Source organism: Monodon monoceros, unplaced genomic scaffold (genome assembly GCF_005190385.1).
Source record: "Monodon monoceros isolate NGI ecotype Baffin Bay Population unplaced genomic scaffold, NGI_Narwhal_1 Super_Scaffold_12, whole genome shotgun sequence".
Lineage (NCBI taxonomy): Eukaryota > Metazoa > Chordata > Mammalia > Artiodactyla > Monodontidae > Monodon > Monodon monoceros.
The window spans coordinates 115,345,187-115,369,265 of NW_021703768.1; the positions used below are offsets into that span (position 1 = coordinate 115,345,187).

General features: G+C 37.9%; 1 protein-coding gene across 6 annotated transcripts in view; it reads right to left on the bottom strand.

Moving 5' to 3' along the window:
* FAM13B (family with sequence similarity 13 member B) overlaps nucleotides 1-24,079 on the bottom strand; it is an 86,670-nt gene that overhangs the window by 5,220 nt on the left and 57,371 nt on the right. For all 6 annotated transcript variants that reach the window (XM_029216973.1, XM_029216972.1, XM_029216970.1 and 3 more), the window contains 9 exons: nucleotides 14,836-14,900; nucleotides 12,379-12,427; nucleotides 11,794-11,941; nucleotides 7,372-7,582; nucleotides 6,607-6,736; nucleotides 5,334-5,415; nucleotides 3,441-3,670; nucleotides 945-1,028; nucleotides 620-715 (listed from right to left, as the gene is read on the bottom strand). In XM_029216973.1, coding sequence (XP_029072806.1) covers nucleotides 620-715; nucleotides 945-1,028; nucleotides 3,441-3,670; nucleotides 5,334-5,415; nucleotides 6,607-6,736; nucleotides 7,372-7,582; nucleotides 11,794-11,941; nucleotides 12,379-12,427; nucleotides 14,836-14,900 — 1,095 coding nt within the window. The remainder of the gene's footprint in view (nucleotides 1-619; nucleotides 716-944; nucleotides 1,029-3,440; nucleotides 3,671-5,333; nucleotides 5,416-6,606; nucleotides 6,737-7,371; nucleotides 7,583-11,793; nucleotides 11,942-12,378; nucleotides 12,428-14,835; nucleotides 14,901-24,079) is intronic.

The following is a 24,079-nucleotide window of genomic DNA, read 5'->3' on the forward strand; positions in this document are numbered from 1 at the left end:
ACATCTAGGGCCATACTATCTAATGGTTAATTTGGAGACAGCACTTAATATGCACGTAAGCATTTGAGTTTTCATTTTTTCTCAAAAAAAATGCACATATATATGAATAAGTATTATTTTAATAGACTTTTTTGTTAAAAAAGATGAACCTGAAAAAAAAATCAGTTTACATTATTGTGCAATTAAGTGAACATCATCATGATGGCCATCACAAAAGTAATGTAGTTTCAAAGGCATGAATTTAAATGGAAAGAAATAGGCAAGGGTCTGAAATATGAGTTTTTAATTCTACAAGTAGGTAACCCTGGGTACATCACTCCTGAGTTTCAGGTTCATCATCTGTGAAATGAGGCTACCGTCCTCTCTACCTGTTGTGACTTAACTTGTCAGGACTTAATGACATAATCATAAGTAAAAATGCTTATAAGAGTGCCTGGGAAGTAATAGTAGGCATTTATTATTAACTTCCTATTCTCTTAAAGCAGTAACCTCACCTTACATACACAATTCTTGTTACCTTGGCTGTGTATTTCTCTAATATACCACCATAATAATAATTTTTTTTTAAAGAGTAGGTTTTGGTAAATGAACTAGATAAATATTCACATGTTTTACTTACAAGGACAGGAGTGATGCTAGCTCTTGTCAGCATCTGTTTTACAAGTCTGTATCTATCATAAAGAGGTTTAACAATGTGCCTTTCTTCCCTGGTTACCTGAAGCAAGAAAAATGGAAATCACCTAGTCATCAGAAATCTAAAATTTCTAAAACATTGAGCAATATGACTTTCCCTGCAATTTTTAAAAAGTAATTTTAAATAAGTAGGCAATCTCCCAAATGTAGGAAACAATGCTCTATGAAACAGCTCTGAAGATGTGGGCCACAAAAGTGATTCATGTTCTTTAAGACAGAAAATCAAATCTTTTCAGCAAGAGAGACATTACCGGCCTTCCATGTTGACTTTCATAATAAAGAAGACTTTTCTGGAGAGAAGTTTTCTCTTCTACCAAATGATCTTTTGTCATTTTCTAGAATAAAAAAAAACAAACAAAAAAAACCCTCCCATTAGCAGCATCATTCCCTTCCCCAGCACAATGTAAATAATTTGGCTGAAAGGGCAGCCCATTACCACTCTTGCTTAGGTTAATAAGAACACATCTTTTGCTTATGGATTTGCAGGCAACATTTTTCAGTCTCTTGGAGAATCTGGTCATCTAAAACTAGGTACCAACCGCCTTTGGTGGTTTGATTTATTATATTTTATCTGAATAAGTGATGAATACCAGAGCTTAGTACCTTGGGTAAGTTACTTAGCCTCTTGTTGTTCAACATCCTGATCTGTAAATGGGGATACTTCACCTACCTTACAGAGCTCTAATGAGGACTAAATGAGTTAATACGTTGTAAAGGCATTTACACAGTGCCTACTCAGCACACAATAAAGAAAATAAATGCCTATTAGTTTATTTAATTTTGCACATAATCTTTTTTTTTTTTGCGGTACGCGGGCCTCTCACCGCTGAGGCCTCTCCCGTTGCGGAGCACAGGCTCCGGACACGCAGGCTCAGCGGCCACGGCTCACGGGCCCAGACGCTCCGCGGCATGTGGGATCCCCCCGGACGGGGACACAAACCTGTGCCCCCCGCATTGGCAGGTGGACTCCCGACCACTGCATCACCAGGGAAGCCCTGCACATAATCTTTTATTAGCATTATAACTATAATTTTGTTGTGTGTGGGCACATACACAAAACACAGGCACACAACAAGCACAGGTCTTAAACCTGGTGTTTCTCCTAAACTGTTAAAATCTGGCAGCAGTATAGTGGAAAGATCCTGAAAAAAGCTCAACAATGTCAATTTGTGACCCTAGCCTTCTACTCTATGACTTCAGTTCCCCTTCATCTGGCACTTTCTTTATACTGAAAGTGAGATACTCTTCTCCCATCTTTCAGTACTCTAATGGTAGTAGGCAGGAATCCCAAATTTATTTGCCCATAACTCCTTCTCCCTTTGTTCCACAGCACGACCTTTTAACATACCAATGAACCAATGTTCCACAGAATACACTTTAACCCAAATAAAACTCTCCAATTACTCCTAGGACTAATTAAAATTACCCTGTTTGTCATCAGAATGAAAACTAGAGGTACAAAAAAAACTTCAGTGGATACGTACTTCCTATAACAAGCATTTTAGATTATGTACGTTCAGTAGAGGATAGCCAGGTGAAGACTCTGTAAAACATTGTGATTTCAACCTCAAGCTTGAACCTTAAACCTAGGAAAAGGAATTTGAATAAAGCTAATCCAATCAAAATCATTTATAGGAAAGGGGCTGAGGAGGCTGGTATAACATAAAAGTAAAACCAAGAAAAATTGGGGGAACTTCTCTGGTGGTGCAGTGGTTAAGAATCCGCCTGCCAATGCAGGGGACACGGGTTCGATCCCTAGTCTGGGAAGATCCCACATGCCTCAGAGCAACTAAGCCTGTGTGCCACAACTACTGAGCCTGTGCTCTAGAGCCTGTGAGCCACAACTACTGAGCCCGCGAGCCACAACCACTGAAGCCCAGATGCCTAAAGCCCGTGCTCTGCAACAAGAGAAGCCACCGCAATGAGAAGCCTGTGCACTGCAACGAAGAGTAGCCCCCACTTGCCACAACTAGAGAAAGCCTGCATGTAGCAATGAAGACCCAATGCAGCCAAAAATAAAGAAAGAAAGAATGAAAGAAAAACTGGGGAGGGGAGCAACTAGAATTTCTAATCCAGCTCTGTTTGAAGGGAGAAAGACTCCAATATTTCGATCATGAGGTATACTCTGTTGTCAAGATAGGAATGCACATCAGGATTCATCACTGCCTGGACAAAAGTTCACCTAAGACCATCTACCTCTGTAGTCTCCCAGCAAATTTCATCTGATAAATGATCTTGGTTGCCAAGTGCTTTGACCAGGACTGCCCTAGGCATAGGCTATACTAAGTAATGGTTCTTCATAAAAATGCATTCAATTAGTCCTCATAACCATATTGTGTTAGTACTTTAATGGACATAATCGCAGTCACATGGCTGTTGAAGGGACTCAGCGGCAGAATGCATATAATATAACCAGTCAGGAACTGGCATAAGCTAAGAATTTAATACATACAACTACTAAGATACAAGGCCAAGATTGAAACTCTGGTATATTTCATGCTCTTAACACACTCATCTTGCTAACTGCCTCCAATATAAGTGAACAGACCACATTCTAGTTTTTTTAGTTTTATTATTTCGACTCAAGCACTTCTGTTGTGCTGATAAAAACATGCTTCTATAACTACAAACCTGGAGAGTAAACTGAGGCCAGCAGACTACCTAGACATCTTTAGGCCACTATTGTAATTATTTTATTTCAGGTATTCTAAAGGCTAGTCTGGGCAAAAACCATAGCTCAAGATTACTTTGATATCTTCTGGAAGACACCTCTCAACACGTTTTTCTTTCAGTCTTTTCAGAATAAGTTCAAGTGTTGCTTCCTTAGATGGCTTCTTCTCCTTCTGAATGACCCGGGATTCATCTTCATTCTCTTCATCTTCATGGTCTAGAGAAGAGCCAAAGCTTTTTGGAAGAGTGTTACTACGTGGACGTGTCTGAGGTACAAACTCTCCATCAGAGGTTTTGTGTTTTGCATCTACATTTCAGAACCAAGAGGGTAGATCAGTAATACTGATTTTAGCTAAAATGAAGCTAGGTCAAAAAAGGTGCAAGAGATGCAAAAGCAAAGTATACATCAACAACACACAGGCTCAGATATTTCAAAGTCACATGAAATATTTAAATTATATATATACACTGAGAGAACTATATGGTTTTTCTTTCAACCAATATTCATAGAAAGCCGACTAAAGTGATGCTCTGATGAGCATACAGTAGTAAACAAACAAACATGGTCTCTGTTGTCATGGAGCATGTATTCAGGAAGTAAAAAAACAAAAACTAAGTAATCAGATTAATAAACAAAATAATTTCAATGACTGCTAAGTGCTATAAAGAAGATAAAGTAGAATGATGTCACAATGTTAAAGAAGTGTGCTTTTTGGAAGAGCAACTCTTTTGGATGGAATTGACAAAGAAGGCCTTTCTGAGATGGTAACGTCCTAGTTGAACATGGATTTAAAAGGAGCTAACCTAGCATAGAAGATTTAGGGGAAGAACATTTCTCCCCAGTTGAGGCAATAGCCAGGGCAAGGTCCCTAAATCATGACATATTTAAGGAACAGAAAATGAGGAAAAGTGATAAAATGGGCAAAAGTGATAAAATGGGCAGAGTATAAAGGGCCTTGAAAGCCTGGGTAAGGGGTTTGGACTTTATTCTAAGTGGAAAGGGAAGCCCACTGAAGAACTATGAACAAGATAGTAACATAGTTTTTATAAAAGATAATTTTGGCTGCTATGCAGAGAAGGCACTGTAGGACAGTAAGAGTGGAAGAAAATTGGGAAATTAGTTAGGAGGCTAATAATTTAACGACACTCATTAGTAATACATTCAAGGTAGTGATTCTCACTGATGGTTGGAAACTGGTGTTACACGAGGAAATTTTTGACAGAATTTTAAGGGAAAATTCTAAAGAAGTAGGAGAACTTATTTAACCACAAGAATGTAAATAAACTCAATGACAATAGGAACCCTGTTTGTCTTGTTCACTGCTACAACCTCAGATGTCTTCAAGTACTTGATATTTACAGACACTAAAATTTCTGTTGAATAAATTCAAATGAATAAACCAAAATGTGATGCTCCAGATTACAAACCCACACTTGGTACAGATAATTTTTTAGGTATTAACGGTTATTAGAAAGCATGTTCACTGAACACCCACAAAGGAAATATACCTTAGCAGGTGCTATACTGGACTGACACCCAGTAACACACGACCTAGTTTTTGATTCAAGACGACTTACAATTTAGTCTTTGTAGTATAAAAGGCTGATGATTATTCTTAGCCTTGGATGAAATACCCACCAAAACTTCTTAATACCTACCCAAACCCAAAACTGCTTAATATTTGAAATATGTTCCATATAAACTTCATAATACAATACCACCTGTGAATATATAATCTAGGGTACCCTTCAAAAGACTATTACTAATAAAAACACATGAAAGACATTTGGAAGAATGTAATATAGTATTGCAACTTTGACCATAACTACTAAAAGAACAAGAGAACTTTTATTTTGCCAGATAGTGTCCAAGATTTAAAATTATCAAAAATTATAACTATAATTCTCAGATATTATTATAAAGAATATTTTAAAATGCAATTATATTAGAAAAATGGCACATTTTATACCTTTGATTTGCTTTCGCAGTTTGGTGAGCTCTGTCATCCATTTTAATACCTTTGGATTGGCTGCTATATCACTGTAGGAGGGCTGAAAAATTAAGAAAACAGAATCACTGATTAGGCACTCATCAACGCCCTACCTGCACTAAGTCCCTCTCTGATAATTGCCTTTGCCCAAAGGAGCTGCCTGGCCCAAGGTTACAACCCCTCCTCCAGAGCAGCCAGCATCCATGACTGGTTATGTGGGATTAAAAAGGCCTGGTGCCCTCATCTCAATTCAGGTCAATCCTGAGCAGCCATCCTAGCTTGAGACCCCGTGGAACCTCCTCTACTAAACCATGCTGGCCTCACTCCTTACAGCTGCGATTCTCCCTAAACACTCTCTTGGAAATCACATGCACTGAAATCTCTGTCTCAGAATGTTTCCCAGATGATCCAACCTAAAACAACTCTACCACTATAAATCTACTCATAGATAGACGCTGTCCTTTCATAAAGATAGTATTTTAAGAGATTTGTTAACACCTCAATAAAATTAAGATATGAAATTCTAAAAAAAGAAAGAGAATCCATTTAAACCTTTGTGGGTAAGCAATGGTTTTTGTTTTTTGTTTTTTTTGCCATGCCTCACGGCATGCAGGATCTTAGTTCCCCGACCAGGGATTGAACCCATGCCCCCTGCAGTGGAAGCGTGGAGTCTTAACAACTGGACCGCCAGGAAGTCCCAATGGTTATTTTAATTTATGCCCAGATAGTATTTTATAGTTCTCATGGCAGAGATTTCACTCAATCCTCATTTCATCTTACTTTAAGTAGACAGGGCAAGATACTAAGTAAAGCTCTCTTGGAGGAGGGCCTATCAACTGGCAGAAGCCAGATTTGAATATGGGTCTTCCGACTCCAAGTATAGGGCTTTTTCCACTTCACATGTTCTAATTATTAAATATCTCATCCCTCCACCCCCACATCCCCTGGCTACCTGTGGTTTTTGAGAGAGCACAGCATTAACGTGATTTGTCAATGTAAAGTATTTGCTTTAAGAATTCAACAAGTTGTTTTCCAATAGAAATATAAAAATGCAATGGTGCAATGGCAAGAATACTGGTCTGGAATCAGAAGGCTAAGGACCTATATAATCTCAGATCTACATGATCACTATTTCTCTGGGCATCTTAGATTCATTCTCTCTCCCAGGAAAGAGATGGAGGACTTTCTTGGAGAGCATTAGTCTCCAAGTTCCAACAGATCTACCTCACAGTGGACAATGCTACAAACTTACCTTGCTATTTCTTTCCCTTTCAAACTGTTCCTCAAATTGTCTGATTTTTTTCTGAAGTTTCTTGACTAAGTGATATGGTGTTCTGTCTTCTCTTTTTTCATCTTTTGAACTAAAAGATGATCTTCGAGTCCTGAATTAAAACAAGAGGCAAATACCGTTAGTTAAATCTTTAAGTTATCGACACCATCTCTCTTATTATCCTGATAAAACATGATACTATTACCAAGAAGTATATTTTTAAAGTGAAATTAAGTCCCTAACACTAAAGGACAGGTAGTAAAAAGAAACTTAAACTATGTTAGAGACCACAAAATTAGCTAACACAAGTAGCGATGAAAACAATTGGGAATCATTCAAAAGTTGTTTGGGCAAAGGCAGAAGAGAAACAAAGACATCTAGCAGCTCAGAGCTCTTTTGGTGTTCAAACTGCAAAGGAAAGGTTCTAACTTTCAGGATCAATTTTAAGTTTTGATGATAAAAACATCTAGGATTGGTGAGCTCCACTTGCAGCTTCCCTTCCAGAGTTCTATATTTCAGTCACAAGTGAATAAAAACACCATGGAAAGATGTCTTATTGGACAGCAAACCCCCAAAACACCTCAGTGAACTCAGAATTTAGGGGCAGCCAAAATAAAAAATTACAAAAGCATGCTTCATGAAATAGGGGAGAAAGCTCTCAACTGCAGGTCTGGAGGATTAAAATCTCTCAAAGGACCTGGGTATGTGATAGGATTCACCTCCCATAAGAACATAAAAGTCATATACCTAGCAAAAGAAAGTGCTTTCGATGAGGAATCCAATGTTTCTGGATCATGTAGAAAACGCTGGCTTTGCCCAAAATCTAAACTCCGGTGTGATAATACTGGAGGACAGTCCTCTTCCAGAGGATGATGATTCATTCTTCCAGCTTGTGGAGAGAGTTGAGCTTCTCCAGACTCAGAGTCTTCCTGCCAAGACTTAAAAGCAGGAAATGGCTCTGCAAAACAAACACAAAGAATAGTACCATGGGTCTCTTGGTTCCACATGGAAAAAAAGTCACGCAATATCAGCTATATGTTCTTTAAACCTTTATCATTATGTAGTGGTTCATATAATAATTATGGGTTACTAGGGTCTTCATAAAGCCTACTATAGTTTAAAATTGTCTGAGCTTCATTTTTCAGCTCAGAGTTCTAATTTCACATAAGGAGTTACACTTTAAATTTCTGAACCCAGTCACAAAGTAAGAAGGGACACTGTCAAGCTCTTTAAAATTAAAATGTTATTTTTCAAGTAGGGAAAAGTCTTCTTTTAGAAACAGTAAACACTTAACAGTCATCAGTTAGGAATTTAACTTAACCAAATGCTGCCAGGTGAATAAATCATCCCTCACTGTAAAATTACTGTGTTAAGAACTGGAAGCTATTCCTCATGCTATTCAGAACACTTACCCAATGGAGTTCTTGGACTCCAAAGAATTCTAACCTTCCCAAACAAAAGCAGCTAACTCACCTGACAGTACCTGGCCTCTAACATTAAACTGTGGTGGTTATTTTCTGCTACAGGATTCCTGTGTATAATACATATTTTAATAATTAAACACCCCAAAGTATGACCAAGACAAAATTTAAAAGCACTACTCCCTCTTAAGCACATCTATTTTATTGGAGTTATCCTGTATGTTCTCAAATGAAGCCATGTTAAGATATTTGATGTCTTTGCACAAATAAGGTTTGATTACATACAGAACACATATAGATAAACACACAATCCACAAATATACTCCAAATACAAAATTATCTTCAAGTATCACTGGATTCAGGGTGGGGATTGGGACTTTTCCATCTACACATTAACTTTATAACTACAGCGTAAAACTTTGATACTGTGGCTTTTAATAGCAAAAATTAGTTAAGTATTTCTGGATGCAAAAATGGCTTGACAGTGTCAGAAATCAAGAATGATGTTTTCTTTTTCTTCACACAATACCTACGCATTGCTACTAATTTAGTTTAACTTTATGCATTAGCAATTTAAAGCATTACTTTTTTTCAGGGTAATAACATAATTAATTTAGTTTTTAAAGCCCAGATCAATCTGATAACTAAAAATTGAGCACTAAGCGTGCAATCCCATAATAAACCCAGCAATAAAGTGATTTTCAAAACAACCCTTGTACCTGCTTCCCAGAAAATAAGTAACTGGTAATAAACATTTTATGAGAAATCTCCTGTTTTAAGAAAAGAAGGAACTAACAAAAACAATATTTTCTGGGTATCATCTTTAACCCAGAATAGTTTTCCTAATATATGGGGACAGCAGGAGAAGGGCTAATAAAAAGGCAAACAAAGCGAACCATAAAAAGGCAAAAAGCTAAACTATGGCGAACCATACTTACCCTCCCCATCTCTCTGCAGATGCATTGTTTTGAAATCAATGAGGGGAAAAGTGATAGGGCATGACGCTAATAAAATGGAAAAAATGGCAAAAAATACTAAAGTGAACACACAGCACAGTCAGAACAAACCATACACATAACTAACACAAAGCCAAAGATACCAAAAACATTTCCCTAAAACCAGTTAGGCATTCTGCTCAAAAACTTTATTCAAAGAAATTACTACTAACCAAACTTTAAAAACAAACACAAACATACACTTCTGTTTCAGCAAGCAAGGCAAAAAAAAAAAAAAAAAAATCAAAGTAGTGCTGTTCTATTAAAACTCAAACATAAAACTGAAGAAATGGAAACTTAATCAGGTACTGTTGAAACTTTTCAGTATAAATGATTTGACAGAAAAATATTTCCTTTAGTTTGCTCTTTGAAAAGATCCTACTGTATTTCATTCAAGAGTCAGCAGGAAAGAATCTGAAGTAAAGATGTTGTCTACTTCCATTAAAAACCAAGATCTTTGGATGGCTGCTACAAATGCATACTGGTGGCAGACATGTGCTACCTGCTTGCTAACTGCATTCTGCTGACTACCCTTTGAACAATACAAAAAAACAAAACCCACATACTTAGGAAGAGTGAGGCGGTCCTCCATTTGAAGTCACCCTACTTCTCTATTAAGAGTCATTTCAAATGGGGTATGTCTCTGATTCCAAGGTATATAGGGTCTAAAGTAATTTGGTCTCTTAAGGAAGACTATTATTTAGAATATCTTGACTCCCAGTTGTAGAAAATCAGTCTCTGTATTATGGGGCACAGTTGGAAAGAACAACATGGTCTGCTAATAGCTACTCTCCCAAGCACATGCAGAGTTCATGACTGAGAAGTTTACTCAGATGTCTACTGCTCTTGGCTCTCTGAAAGTCACTGACCCTTACTCCTGGAAGAGCCAGAAGGAGGTCTACGAGGACTTGTCACAGCCAGGTAGCTAACAGGGCAGTTCAGACACTGAAAATCAGGGATCAGGAGTACATAGTGACCTACTTTCCCTACCACCACAAGTTGTAAAGGATGGATTCTGACAAAGCAACAAAAGAGAGCCTACCATCAGAGTCTCTTTGGGGAAGCCTCCAGAAAGCTGAAGCTGGACAGAGAATGTCCTATCTCCTCAGACAATGGAAAACAAACGGTCTTCTATGCTTAAAACTTAAGATCAGAACCCTTAGGACAAAGATTGTAAAGGGCTATTTATCTGCATCCTCCAAAAAGAAGCAGGATTAAATCCTCTGTCAGAATCCCAGCTTTATCTTTTACAGACTCTTCCTACTACAGCTCAAGGGATGCTCTATTGACCACCACTCCTTTTCAGTGACCATGCCAGGATAAATAACTAAAATGGACATCTGATCTTCACTGCCACCAGAATGCTAACATATCCCTAACTCTGGGGAGCATCTTCATAAATTCCAAACATCCTGAATAACCCCAGAACAAAGTAAATGGAAGACAACTTCCTGATTTAGTCTAAGTTAAGACACATAATATGCCATTAGGCATGCCAAACACCTAGACCAAAAAAGGGGTAGGAGGGGGAGGAGGAAAGACAGCAATAAAGATTGGCACAATGATTTGTTTGGGGCTTTTAGAAAATTGGCTATACCTTAAAAATAAATAAATAAAAATGCTCCTACTGTGATCAGGTACATAGACTTGAGGTGGCAAAAGGAGTCTGTGGTATTGGCATTGCAATTCGTCTTGTTATTGCTACTGTATGTCACTGGCTAACTTGCCAAAGGTGAGATTACCAAGGGATCTTCATCCAAGTGAACAAATATACAACTTCAAGATTTCTGAGTGGTCTCCTTGTCTCTTTACATAGAAAGGTGTATGATCCAGAGGCCTCCTGGATCCAAATTTGCTTCTTACTTCCACTCCCAACCGCAACATTTTATTTGAAAGTTTACAAACACACAGCAAAGTTGAGAGAATTTTAAAGTGGACATCTATATACCAATCACCTAGATTCTACCATTAACATTTTACTATACTTGCTTTATAACATTCCCATTCCATTATTTATTATTTTCTTCATGGATTTCAAAGTAAACTGTAGATACCTGTATACTTCCCCATAAACACTTCTGCATGCAAATCATTCACTGAAGTTCAGTATTTATTTATACTTTTTGCTTCTTTTGATTAAAAAAAAACTTACATACAATGAAACGCAAGTCTTAAGTATATATCTGCTGAGTTTTGACAAATACATATACCCATGTGGCTTGCCTTTTTAAATTAAAATTAAAATTTCTCTCCTTTGTAAAATTTGTTAGGACCCTGCTCCCATACCTTCATAACCTAATACAGAGATACAGTACAATATGTGCTTACAAATAACCTTGAAGATAATTTCTTTTTAAATGTATTCCTGATGATTATAAAGAAAAGGTAGCTATATATAAGCCCTCTGTTTAAAGTGGTGAGATGCCCAAGCCCTAACATACCAGACTTTCAAAAACTGGGAGACAGCACCTGGTTTAACAATTAACAAAATCCTATCCTTGATTTTATTTTTTTCATCAGTTTTAACATCCATCTTCAGAGCTAATGGATAAAATAAGAACTTCTAGTTCAAATGAGATAGTTGCCCCATAATTTCATAAGTGCATTTGAGTAAAAATAGTCACTCACTCTTACATGAATCAAATAAAAATGAATAAGGTTGCTAAGAAAAGGGCAGTAATCTCATTACTGCCTTGGGTAATTTCAGTTACAAATAACATTATCAGGAAAATAATGTGTGTGGGTAAAATTACCTTCCCATTTATCACCGTCAGAAACATTCTTCAGATCTAAATGTGGAATTTGGACACATGCTGCCTCCCCTTGAACACCAACACTTTGACCTCCTGGCACTTCTGATTCAGTGTTGGCATTCAAATCACATATCTTGCTACTAGAATCCTGTATTTTAAAATAAAGAATACATTTCACAACAAAGAAGCTTTTCACACCCAGCTTAAAGACAACCAGCATATATCCTTGTGTAGTCTTCATTAGTTTACTGTGCCTACAGTTAACTGTCCCACTCCCACCATTCAAACTATTTTCAAATACAAATGTGCAGTTTTATAATACATCTTACTGGAACACAAAGTTTGGATCCCAAATTGAGAAAACTGTTTTCATAACTAAGTTTCTTGTAACCAAAAGTGGCAAATAACACAAAAACAAACAAAAAAACTAAAGTGGCAAATCAAGTTGCTGCTTGACTGTAAAACATTTGGTAAGAGTATTTACATTTCAACCTATTAAACCCAAGAGTTAAAGGTCAGATACAATAACTGGTAGATTAAACCTAGTCGAACTTTTAAGAACCATAAGAGAAAAATAATTCTTACCAGAATGAAGTGTGACAACTTATCACTGTCAAATGACAAACATTCTTTCCTAAAAATCAAGTGAAGTTATTAGTCTTTTAAGAATAAATTGGTTCCTATCATTGCATATTTCTTACCTAGATTCCTCTCTTCCTCATACAGTTAGGATTTACAGGGTGAGAGCATAAAACAACAACTGGACATATGCCCATTCTTTGGAGCCTTATTATCTGAAAATCACACACTACTGAAAAGATCCACAGAATCAGTTCAGGTGTAGAAAAATTAAGTAACATTTACCACCCCTTTACACAGCCACTCCCCCAAAAGAAAACACTTTAAAAGGAAAAATATAATCCACAATAAATAAAAGCCAAAAGAACTGAATGTATAATGGAAAAGATTTTATAAAAATAAATATTAGTTTTAACCAAATAACTTTATTCTCTCCCACTCTGGGACATTTTTTTCCTTTTTAAAGATTTCTTAAAGGTATAGCTATGTACCTATATATATATATATATATATATATATACATTTTTTTTTTTTTTTTTGCGGTATGCGGGCCTCTCACTGTTGTGGCCTCTCCCATTGCGGAACACAGGCTCCGGGCACGCAGGCCTAGCGGCCATGGCTCATGGGCCTAGCCGCTCCGTGGCATGTGGGATCTTCCCGGACCGGGGCACGAACCCGTGTCCCCTGCATCGGCAGGCAGACTCTCAACCACTGCGCCACCAGGGAAGCCCCATGTACCTATATTTTAAATCTGATGGTATTCTATTACAATCAAAACAAGGTTACTACTTCTAAACCTCTCCTTCCTAAAAACATAATGGTAACATGTAAAAAGGAAATTTATAAAATCTCAATTCACTTCTTATTCCCCCATAAAAACTAACCCCCATCTAGAACAAGTGTTAAAGCAAGCTGTCACAAATGATCTCTACCTATTTGACCAGTCAACACAGTATCTAGTATCACAGTAGGTTATCAATATGCCGACTGCGGGAAAGTTCTCCTCCCCAAAGACACTGTGGCAATTTACAAAGATACTCACTGGTGCTGCTCCTACCCTGCCATAAAAGAGTGTGCATAAAAGAACTGCAAGAAGACAGGTCTTGATCTAAATATGGATTCTTGCTGAGCATGAGAAACAAACTAAATTCCCTGGGAAGCAAAAGCCCTCTTTTGCTTAGAGTGGGAGCAAATGGGGGGATGAGCTAAATTCTACCCTAACAGACTAAAAGACCTAATCACCTAAATTTGAGAAACATTGAGTGTTAAACATGCAAAATGTAATCCACTTAACCAAGAAAATCTTTGGGTCTAAAAACAAGTTTGCTAACCTATACATAAGTTGAAGGGGAAAGAGCTTTCTTGAAAAAGACTGAGTCCTCACTAAATGGATCCTTATTGTTCTACCAAATCCAGATGTCATCATTCTGGGGATGCCTGTTAATGCTGTTAATCTTTTATCTTCAGCCCATAGCTCCAATATTCCCTGGGCTGGAAGAAGATCATTCCTGCCTCCTGAAAGGAAGCACAAGGAACTGCTGTAAGCAGGAAATCTGTGGACCTTCAGAGTATGGGGACGCTCCAGAGACATGGCTCCAAAGAATTTACGTGCCCTCAGAGAACAGGTTTCCTACCCACAATTAAGAGAGACAATGGCATTAATGCAAGTTTACCCCTGCCAACAGGCTATCACCAAATTAGTAATGCTGTATGGGACTTCTCAGTATTTACAATCTAGTCTCCAACTTCATTACTAATGTGTTTTTAGAATATCAAATCATCATTCTGAAGAAAATTATAACACACTTCTTAGCAATGTCTTAAAGAATCATAAAAAGAGTAACGACACCCAAAACCTACTTTAAAACATTCTAGAAAGCTTCTGTTTAAAGGGACTTTATCTATCGAGTAACTATGGGGACTACATATGGCTGAAATACTCATTGCCTCAGGGATCCCCCTTCCATTACTGCTGGCCAAGGACATAAACAAGCACCAACTGCATAGGACTGTACTGGGACACATGGAGGAGTAGTTAGAAGGGGAACAAAAACATCCCTACATATTTGTTGATGCAACTATGTTACAAACTTTCAGTTAGCTATCCATAGTTCCAAGACTATGAATTAACTCACTGAAATGTATTCAAAATATCAATAAACTCCCAAATTGTTCTACAAATCAGCTGAAAGTTTTAAGTGTCTCCAAGAAGGCTGTGTTCTTCCTTCTGAACGTTTTCCAAGTTATAACTAATGTCTGTCTGAACCTGCATCTACTTTCAATATTTATGGACATTTAATATGCTTTATACTTACCATCAAAACAAAACATTTGGTTTTTTAGATCATCTAAAATGTATGTTATAATGGATAGCTTCATCTAAAACATTCACCCCAGAATCTGTAAAGAACTCCAATTCTCAAAATGAATAATTAATTAGCAACAACAAGAGAAAATGCTTACCTCTCAAGACAGCCATCTTCACCATCACCATGGTCACTGCATGGCTCTAACAGTATACCTACAGTCTGACAAAAAGAACACACCACTGTATTAATGGAGTTCCCATCACTTACATATGAGACGAAGTTTCCGATCTAAATTAGGATATTAGATTATAAGTTAGTCAAATGCCCCTCTTTAACTACTACTTATAATAGTCTATAGATGTTAGCATCTCTTTTTACAGAGAGTAATTTATCTTCCTCAAAACCTGAGTCTTATGTGTGTTTGCGTGTGTGTGTATAAAATGAGGACCCTGCATTTCTTGCTACCCCAGTGGGCAATAGGTACTGCTACTACTATCACATTCTTTTTCCTTCCTTAGAATTCTCTCCTCTGAAAATGATGGTCTGCTACTTCTCTTTCTCCTCAGCCATGAACATACAGGTTGGTTAACTTCCTAGCAGGTAACAGAGGAGTCATGTAGTTCACCAGATCCCTTTATTACATATAATTGAAATAACACCTCTGAACCTCAGAAACACATGAGAAGGCTCCTGCATTTTCCAATGGGCTTAATGACATCATCCCATGCTTATTCCTCCCTTAAAATAAATACCTCCCAAGTCTAATACAAATGTCTTGTGCATTACTTCAAACTATGTAAACTTTTTAGTGTCTTTGATGATCACCTCTGAAATCAACAAAAGCTTTGATCTTCTCAGATTCTTCTTAAGAAACTACCACTTGTGCAGTTTTGTTTAATATGAAAGACAGTCTGTAAGGAGCTATTAAAATACTTCTCTCTTTTCCAACTAGATATCTCTGTGAAGCTAAACTGGCCTCATGCACTAGAAACAAAAGAACCTATAGAACAGAGAGAATGCAGAAGCAGGTATGAGAATCCAGCTGACTTCTGTTAAGTCAGACAGACATTAACCAGATTTGTAGATATGTATAACAATGCCATGCCTCAAATTAACTATTTTTAAAAATAGCTGCTTTTGAGCAGAAGTAAGAAGAACTACAATCTTGCAGCCTGTGGAACAAAAACCACATTCACAGAAAGATAGACAAGATGAAAAGGCAGAGGACTATGTACCAGATGAAGGAACAAGATAAAACCCCAGAAAAACAACTAAATGAAGTGGAGATAGGCAACCTTCGAGAAAAAGAATTCAGAATAATGATAGTGAAGATGATCCAGGACCCTGGAAAAAGAAGATGCAAGAAATGTTTAACAAAGACCTAGAAGAATTAAAGAACAAACAAACAGAGATGAACAATACAATAACTGCAATGAAAAATACACTAGAAGGAATCAATAGCAGAATAACTGAGGCAGAAGAACAGATAAGTGACCTGGAAGACAGAATGCTGGAATTCACTGCTGCAGAACAGAATAAAGAAAAAAGAATGAAAAGAAATGAAGACAGCCTAAGAGACCTCTGGGACAACATTAAATGCAACAACATTCACATTATAGGGGTCCCAGAAAGAAAAGAGAGAGAGAAAGGACCCGGAAAATATTTGAAGAGATTATAGTTGAAAGCTTCCCTAACATGGGAAAGGAAATAGCCACCCAAGTCCAGGAAGCGCAGAGAGTTCCATACAGGATAAACCCAAGGAGAAACATGCCAAGAAACATAGTAATCAAGTTGGCAAAAATTAAAGACAAAGAAAAATTATTGAAAGCAGCAAGGGAAAAACGACAAATAACATACAAGGGAACACCCATAAGGTTAACAGCTGATTTCTCAGCAGGAACTCTACAAGCGAGAAGGAAGTTGCATGATATACTTAAAGTGATGAAAGGGAAGAACCTACAACCAAGATTACTCTACCCGGCAAGGATCTCATTCAGATTCGATGGAGAAATCAAAAGCTTTACAGACAAGCAAAAGCTAAGAGAATTCAGCACCACCAAACCAGCTGTACAACAAATGCTAAAGGAACTTCTCTAAGTGGGAAACACAAGAGGAGAAAAGGACCTACAGAAACAAATCCAAAGCAATTAAGAAAATGGTCATAGGAACATACATATCGATAATTACGTTAAATGTGAATGGATTAAATGCTCCAACGAAAACAGACTTGCTGAATGGATACAAACACAAGACCTGTATATATGCTGTCTACAAGAGACCCACTTCAGACCTAGGGACACATACAGACTGAAAGTGAGGGGATGGAAAAAGATATTCCATGAAAATGGAAATCAAAAGAAAGCTGGAGTAGCAATACACATATCAGATAAAATAGACTTTAAAATAAAGAATGTTACAAGAGACAAGGAAGGACACTACATAATGATCAAGGGATCAATCCAAAAAGAAGATATAACAATTATAAATATATATGCACCCAACATAGGAACACCTCAACACATAAGGCAACTGCTAACAGCTATATAACAGGAAATCAACAGTAACACAATAATAGTGGGGGACTTTAACACCTCACTTACACCAATGGACAGATCATCCAAAATGAAAATAAATAAGGAAACAGAAGCTTTAAATGACACAACAGACCAGATAGATTTAATTGATATTTATAGGACATTCCATCCAAAAACGGCAGACTACACTTTCTTCTCAAGTGCGCACGGAACATTCTCCAGGATAGATCATATCTTGGGCCACAAAGCAAGCCTCAGTAAATTTAAGAAAATTGAAATCATATCAAGCATCTTTTCTGACTACAATGCTATGAGACTAGAAATGAATTACAGGGAAAAAAACGTAAAAAACACAAATACATGAAGGCTAAACAATACGTTACTAAACAACCAAGAGATTACTGAAGAAATCAAAGAGGAAATCAAAAAATACCTAGAGACAAATGACAATGAAAACACGACAATCCAAAACCTATGGGATGCAGCAAAAGCAGTTCTAAGAGGGAAGTTTATAGCTATACAAGCCTACCTCAAGAAACAAGAAAAATCTCAAATAAACAATCTAACCTTATACCTAAAGGAAACAGAGAAAGAAGAACAAACAAAACCCAAAGTTAGCAGAAGGAAAGAAATCATAAAGATCAGTGCAGAAATAAATGAGACAGAAACAAAGAAAACAATAGCAAACATCAATAAAACTAAAAGCTGGTTCTTTGAGAAGACAAATAAAATTTGTAAACCATTAGCCAGACTCATCAAGAAAAAGAGGGAGGGGCTTCCCTGGTGGCGCAGTGGTTGAGTCCGCCTGCCGATGCAGGGGACATGGCTTCGTGCCCCGGTCCAGAAAGATCCCACATGTCGCAGAGCGGCTAGACCCATGAGCCACAGCCGCTGAGCCTGCATGTCCGGAGCCTGTGCTCCGCAACGGGAGAGGCCACAACAGTGAGAGGCCCACATACCGCAAAAAAAAAAGAGGGAGAGGACTCAAATCAATAAAGTTAGAAATGAAAAAGGAGAAGTTACAACAGACACCACAGAAATACAAAGTATCCTAAGAGACTACTACAAGCAACTCCATGCCAATAAAAGAGACAACTTGGAAGAAATGGACAAATTCTTAGATAGGTATAACCTTCCACGACTGAACCAGGAAGAAAGAGAAAATATGAACACACCAATCACAAGCAATGAAATTGAAACTGTGATTGAAAATCTTCCAGCAAGGGCTTCCCTGGTGGTGCAGTGGTTGAGAGTCCGCCTGCCGATGCAGGGGACACGGGTTCGTGCCCCGGTCTGAGAAGATCCCACATGCCGCGGAGCGGCTAGGCCCGTGAGCCATGGCCGCTGAGCCTGTGAATCCGGAGCCTGTGCTCCGCAAGGGGAGAGGCCCGCGTACCGCAAAAAAATAAATAAATAAATAAATAAATGCTGGAGATGGTGTGGAGAAGAGGGAACCCTCTTGTACTGTTGGTGGGAATGTAAATACAGCCACTATGGAGAACAGCATGGAGGTTCCGTAAAAAACTACAAATAGAACTACCATATGACCCAGCAATCCCACTACTGGGCATATATCCTGAGAAAACCATAATTCAAAAACACACATGTACCCAAATGTTCACTGCAGCACTATTTACAATAGCCAGGACATGGAAGCAACCTAAATGTCCAACAACAGATGAATGGATAAAGAAGATGTGGTATATATATACAATGGAATATTACTCAGCCATAAAAAGGAACGAAATTGGGTCATTTGTAGAGATGTGGATGGACCTAGAGTCTGTCATACAGAGTGAATTAAGTTAGAAAGAGAAAAACAAATATCGTATATTAACACATACATGTGGAATCTAGAGGAATGGTACAGATGAACCTATTGCAGGGCAGGAATAGAGATGCAGACGTAGAGAACAGACTTGTGGTGTGGACACAGGGAGGGAATTGGGAGATTAGGATTGACATATATACACTACCATGTATAAAATAGATAACTAGTGGGAACCTGCTGTATAGCTCAGTGCTCTGTGATGACCTAAATGGGGGGATGGGGGTGGAGAGGTAGGAGGGAGGTCCAAAGTGAAGGAATATATGTATACATATAGCTGATTCACTTCATTGTACAGCAGAAACTAACACAACATTGTAAAGCAACTATACTCCAATAAAAAGAAAAAATATATAGATGCAAAAATCCTCAACTAAATATTAGCTAATCAAGCACCTAAAAAACTACTAAAAGAACTATACACAACAACCAAGTAGGATCTATCCCAGGTATGTAAGGCTGGTTCAGCATTTGAAAATCATATAGTGTAAGCTATCATCAACAGCTGAAAGAGAAAAATCACATGATCTTATCAAGAAATGCAGAAAAAGCATGTGACAAAATCTAACACTCATGATAAAAACTCTTAGTAAACTAGGAACAGAGGATACTTTTTCAACTTGATAATGACTGTCTACAAAAAACCTACACCTAACATCATACTTATTGGTGAGAAACTCTATAAACTTTCTGAGTTCAGGTACAAGGCAAGGATGTCCCCTCTCACCACTCCCTTTCAACACTGTATTAGAAGTCCTTGCTAATACAGTAAGGCAAGAGAAGGGAAAAAAGGTTAGCAGATTGGGAAGGCAGACATAAAACTATCTTTGTTCACATATGACATGATTGTCTATGTAATGTAGAAAATCTGAAAGCATTAACAAAAACAATCTCCTGGAACTAATAAGTGATTATTAGGTCGCAGGATACAAGGTTAATAAACAAAAGTCAATTGCTTTTCTATACACCAACTGCATTCTGAAATTAAAACACAATACCATTTACATTAGCACCCAAAAAAGTGAAATATTTGGGTATAACATTTATGTGAGGGGGACTTCCCTGGTGGTACAGTGGTTAAGAATCCACCTGCCAATGCAGGGGACACAGGTTCGAGCCCTGGTCCGGGAAGATCTCACATGCCGCAGAGCAACTAAGCCCATGCGCCGCAACTACTCAGCCTGCGCTCCAGAGCCCGTGAGCCACAACTACTGAGCCCATGCACCACAACTACTGAAGCCCACGCAGCCTACAGCCTGAGCACTGCAACTACTGAGCCCACACACCACAACTACTGAAGCCCGAGCACTCTAGGGCCCATGTGCCACAACTACTGAGCCTGCGCTCTGCAACCACTGAAGCCCATGCGCCTAGAGCCTGTGCTCTGCAACAAGAGAAGCCACTGCAACGAGCAGCACACGCACCACAACAAAGAGTAGCGCTTGCTCGCTGCAACTAGAGAAAGCCCGCACACAGCAACAAAGACCCAAAGCAGCCAAAAAAATTTTAATTAATTAATTTTTAAAAAAACATCTATATGAGAAAAACTACAGAACTCTGAGGCACTAAATCAAAGAAGAACTAAATAAATACAGAGATATCCCATTTTCATGGATTGAACACTCAATATTGTCGAGATGTCAGCTCCTCCCAATTTGATGTACAGATTCAATGCAATCCCAATCAAAATCCCAGCAAGTTGTTTATGGATATTAACAAACTGCTTCTAATCTTTATGGGGGGAGGTAAAAGACCTAGAACAGCCAACACAATACTGAAGGAGAAGCACAAAGTTGGAGGACTGATACTACCTGACTTCAAGACTTATTATAAAGGAATAGTAGTCAAGACAGTGTGGTACTGATGAAAGAATAGACAAAGAGATCAATGGAACAGAATAGAGGTCCCAGAAATAGACCCCCATAAGTATAGCCAACTGATCTTTGACCAAAAAGCAAAGGCAATATAATGGAGCAATGATAGTCTCTTCAACAAACGGAATTGGAACAAATGGACACCCACATGCAGAAAAATGGATCTAGGCAGAGATCTTACACCCTTCACAAAAATTAATTCAAAATGGATCATAGACCTAAATGTAAAACACAAACTATAAAACTCCTAGAATATAACACAGGAGAAAACCTAGATGACCTTGGGAATGGTGATGCCTTTTTAGATACACCTCCAAATGATAAGCTGGACTTCATTAAAATTAAAATCTTCTGCTCTGCAAAATCTGATATCAAGAGAATTAGAAGATAAGCCACAGACTGGAAGAAAATACTTGCAAAAGACACACCTGATAAAGGACTGTTATACAAAAAAGCAAAGGACTCTTAAAACTCAATAATAAGAAACAACCCTTGAGACACAGATGTAGAGAATAAACATATGGACACCAAGGGGGGAAAGCGGTGGGTGGTGGGGGGAGGTGGGGGGGTGGGATGAATTGAGAGATTGGGATCGACATATATACACTAATATGTATAAAATGGATGACTAGTAAGAACCTGCTGTATAAAAAAATAAATAAAATTCAAGAATTCAAAAAAAAAAAAAAAGAAACAACCCAATTGAAAACTGGGCCAAAGACCTTAAAATACTTCTCAACCAGGGAACTCCCTGGCGGTCCAGAGGTTAGGACTTGGCACTTTCACTGCAGGGGCCGGGGTTCGATCCCTGGTTGGGGAACTAAGATTCCGCAAGCAGCAAGGCACAGCCAAAAGAAAGAAAGAACTAAAACTCAATAACAAGAATACAAAACCCAATTAAAAAAAAAAAAAAAAAAAAAGACTTCTCACCAAAGAAGATACACTTCTTTATACAGGAGATGGCAAAGAAGCATATGAAAAGATGCCCCCACATCATATGTCATCAGGGAAATGCAAATTAAAACAATGAGATACAACTACCTACATATCAGAATGGCCAAAATCTGGAACACTGACAACACCAAATGCTGGTGAGGTTAGAGAGCATTAGGTACGCTAATACAATGCTGGTATGAATGCAAATTGGTACAGCCATTTCAGAAGACAGTTGGCAGTTTCTTACAAAATTCATACTGTATGATCCATCAATTGCGCTCCTTGGTATTCACCCAAAGTAGTTAAAAACTTAAGTCTACACAAAAACCTGCACACAGATGTTTATACCAGCATTATTCATAATTGCCAAAATTGGAAGCAACCAAGACGTCCTTCAGTAGGTAAATGGAGAAATAAACTGTGGTACATACAGACAATGGAATACTGTTCAGCACTAAAAAGAAGTGATCTATCAAGCCACAAAAAACACACAGAGGAACCTTAAATGCACATAACTAAGTAAAAGAAGACAATCTGGAGCTACATACTATGTGATTCCAACTATATGACATTCTGGAAAAGGCAAAACTATAAAGACAATAGAAAGATCAGTGGTTGCTGGTGGGATGGGGTATGAACAGGCAGAGCACAGTTAAAAAACCCGGTATATTATATATTTTTCCAAACCCATGAAATGGACAACACCAAGAATGAACCCTAAGGTAAACTAGACTTTAAGTGATTATGGTATGTCAGTGTAAGTTCACTCTTGGTAAGAAATGTACCATTCTGGTGAGTGATGTTGATAATGGGGGAGGCTATGCATATGTGGGGGCAGGGAACATATGGGAAATCTCTGTACCTCCCTCTCAATTTTGTTTGTAAACCTAAAACACCTCTAAAAATAGTCTCTTAAAAAAGAAAAAGAATTCCTGCTTTCTTAAAGTAACTAATACACCAACTTCATTCAGCAAATCTACTGAGTTGCCTACTATCTGCCAGGTGACATTTATTTGTTTGGTCATATATTCCACAAATACTTAATGAATACATACTATGTGTTCTAGATAATGGGGATGTAATAATAAACAAAACAGATGAAAATCTCAGCCCTCATGAAGTTTACAGTCTAATGATGGGAAACAAACTAACAACAGATATGTGCAATGGTGACAGAACTATTAAGGGGTAAGAGGGGCAGACAGTGAAGGACAAAAAGTTCAGAGACTGGATAGAGGCAGGTCAGTGAGAGGGCCTGTTAATACATACAGAGTAACGAGGTTTGGCCTGAGAAGGTAAAATTGAGGAAAAATCTGTGGGATCAGATGAGGAAACAAGCCATAGGGATATCTAGGCAAACAGCAATCCAGACAGCACCTTAAGACTGAATTGTCTCAATCATAACTGTCCATCAGTCCATGTTTCCCTACTGCCTGTTGCTATATTTTTATACCTAGATGGCACTGGAAGGTTCTGAGATGAGAACTGACATTATGTAATTTTCATTTTAAAAGGATCACTCTGGCTGCTGCTCAGAACAAACCATAGGGCAGAAAAGATCAGATCAGTTAGGAGGCTGTATTAATCTAAGTGAAATGATTGGACCTGTGTGGTGGCAACGGAAACATTAAAAATGGTCAGATTCTATACAAACTTCGAAGGTACAATCAATAGGTCTTTGTAACGGACTAGATGTGCAGTAAAAGAAATCAAGGACGACCCAAGGCTTTTGGCCTATGCATGTGGAAGAAAAAACTGCCATTTACTGAGATTTTAAAGACAAAAGGAAGAACACATGTGTCAACAAGATTACAAGTACAGTTTGGTGCATGTTAAGATGGATATAAAATGTTTATATGATGTTTATGAGATATCAAGATGTTTATAAGATATTCAATGTTGGGTACAACAGGTGGGTATAGGAATCTATAAAGTTCAAGAGAGAGATCTGGACTAGAGATAGAAACCTGGGAGCCTTTAGCATAGTTGTAATCACATAGTATGTAGTCTTTTCAGATTGGCTTCTTTTACTTAGTAATGTGCATTTAAGGTTCCTCCACGTTTTTTTTGTGGCTTGATAGCTCATTTCCTTTTAGTGCTGAACAGTATTCCATTGTCTGTATGTTATTTAAAACCATTAGACTAAATGAGATTACCAAGCAAGTGAATGAAAATTAGTGACCTGAGAACTGGGCCCTGGGCCATACTAAATTTGAGAACATGAAA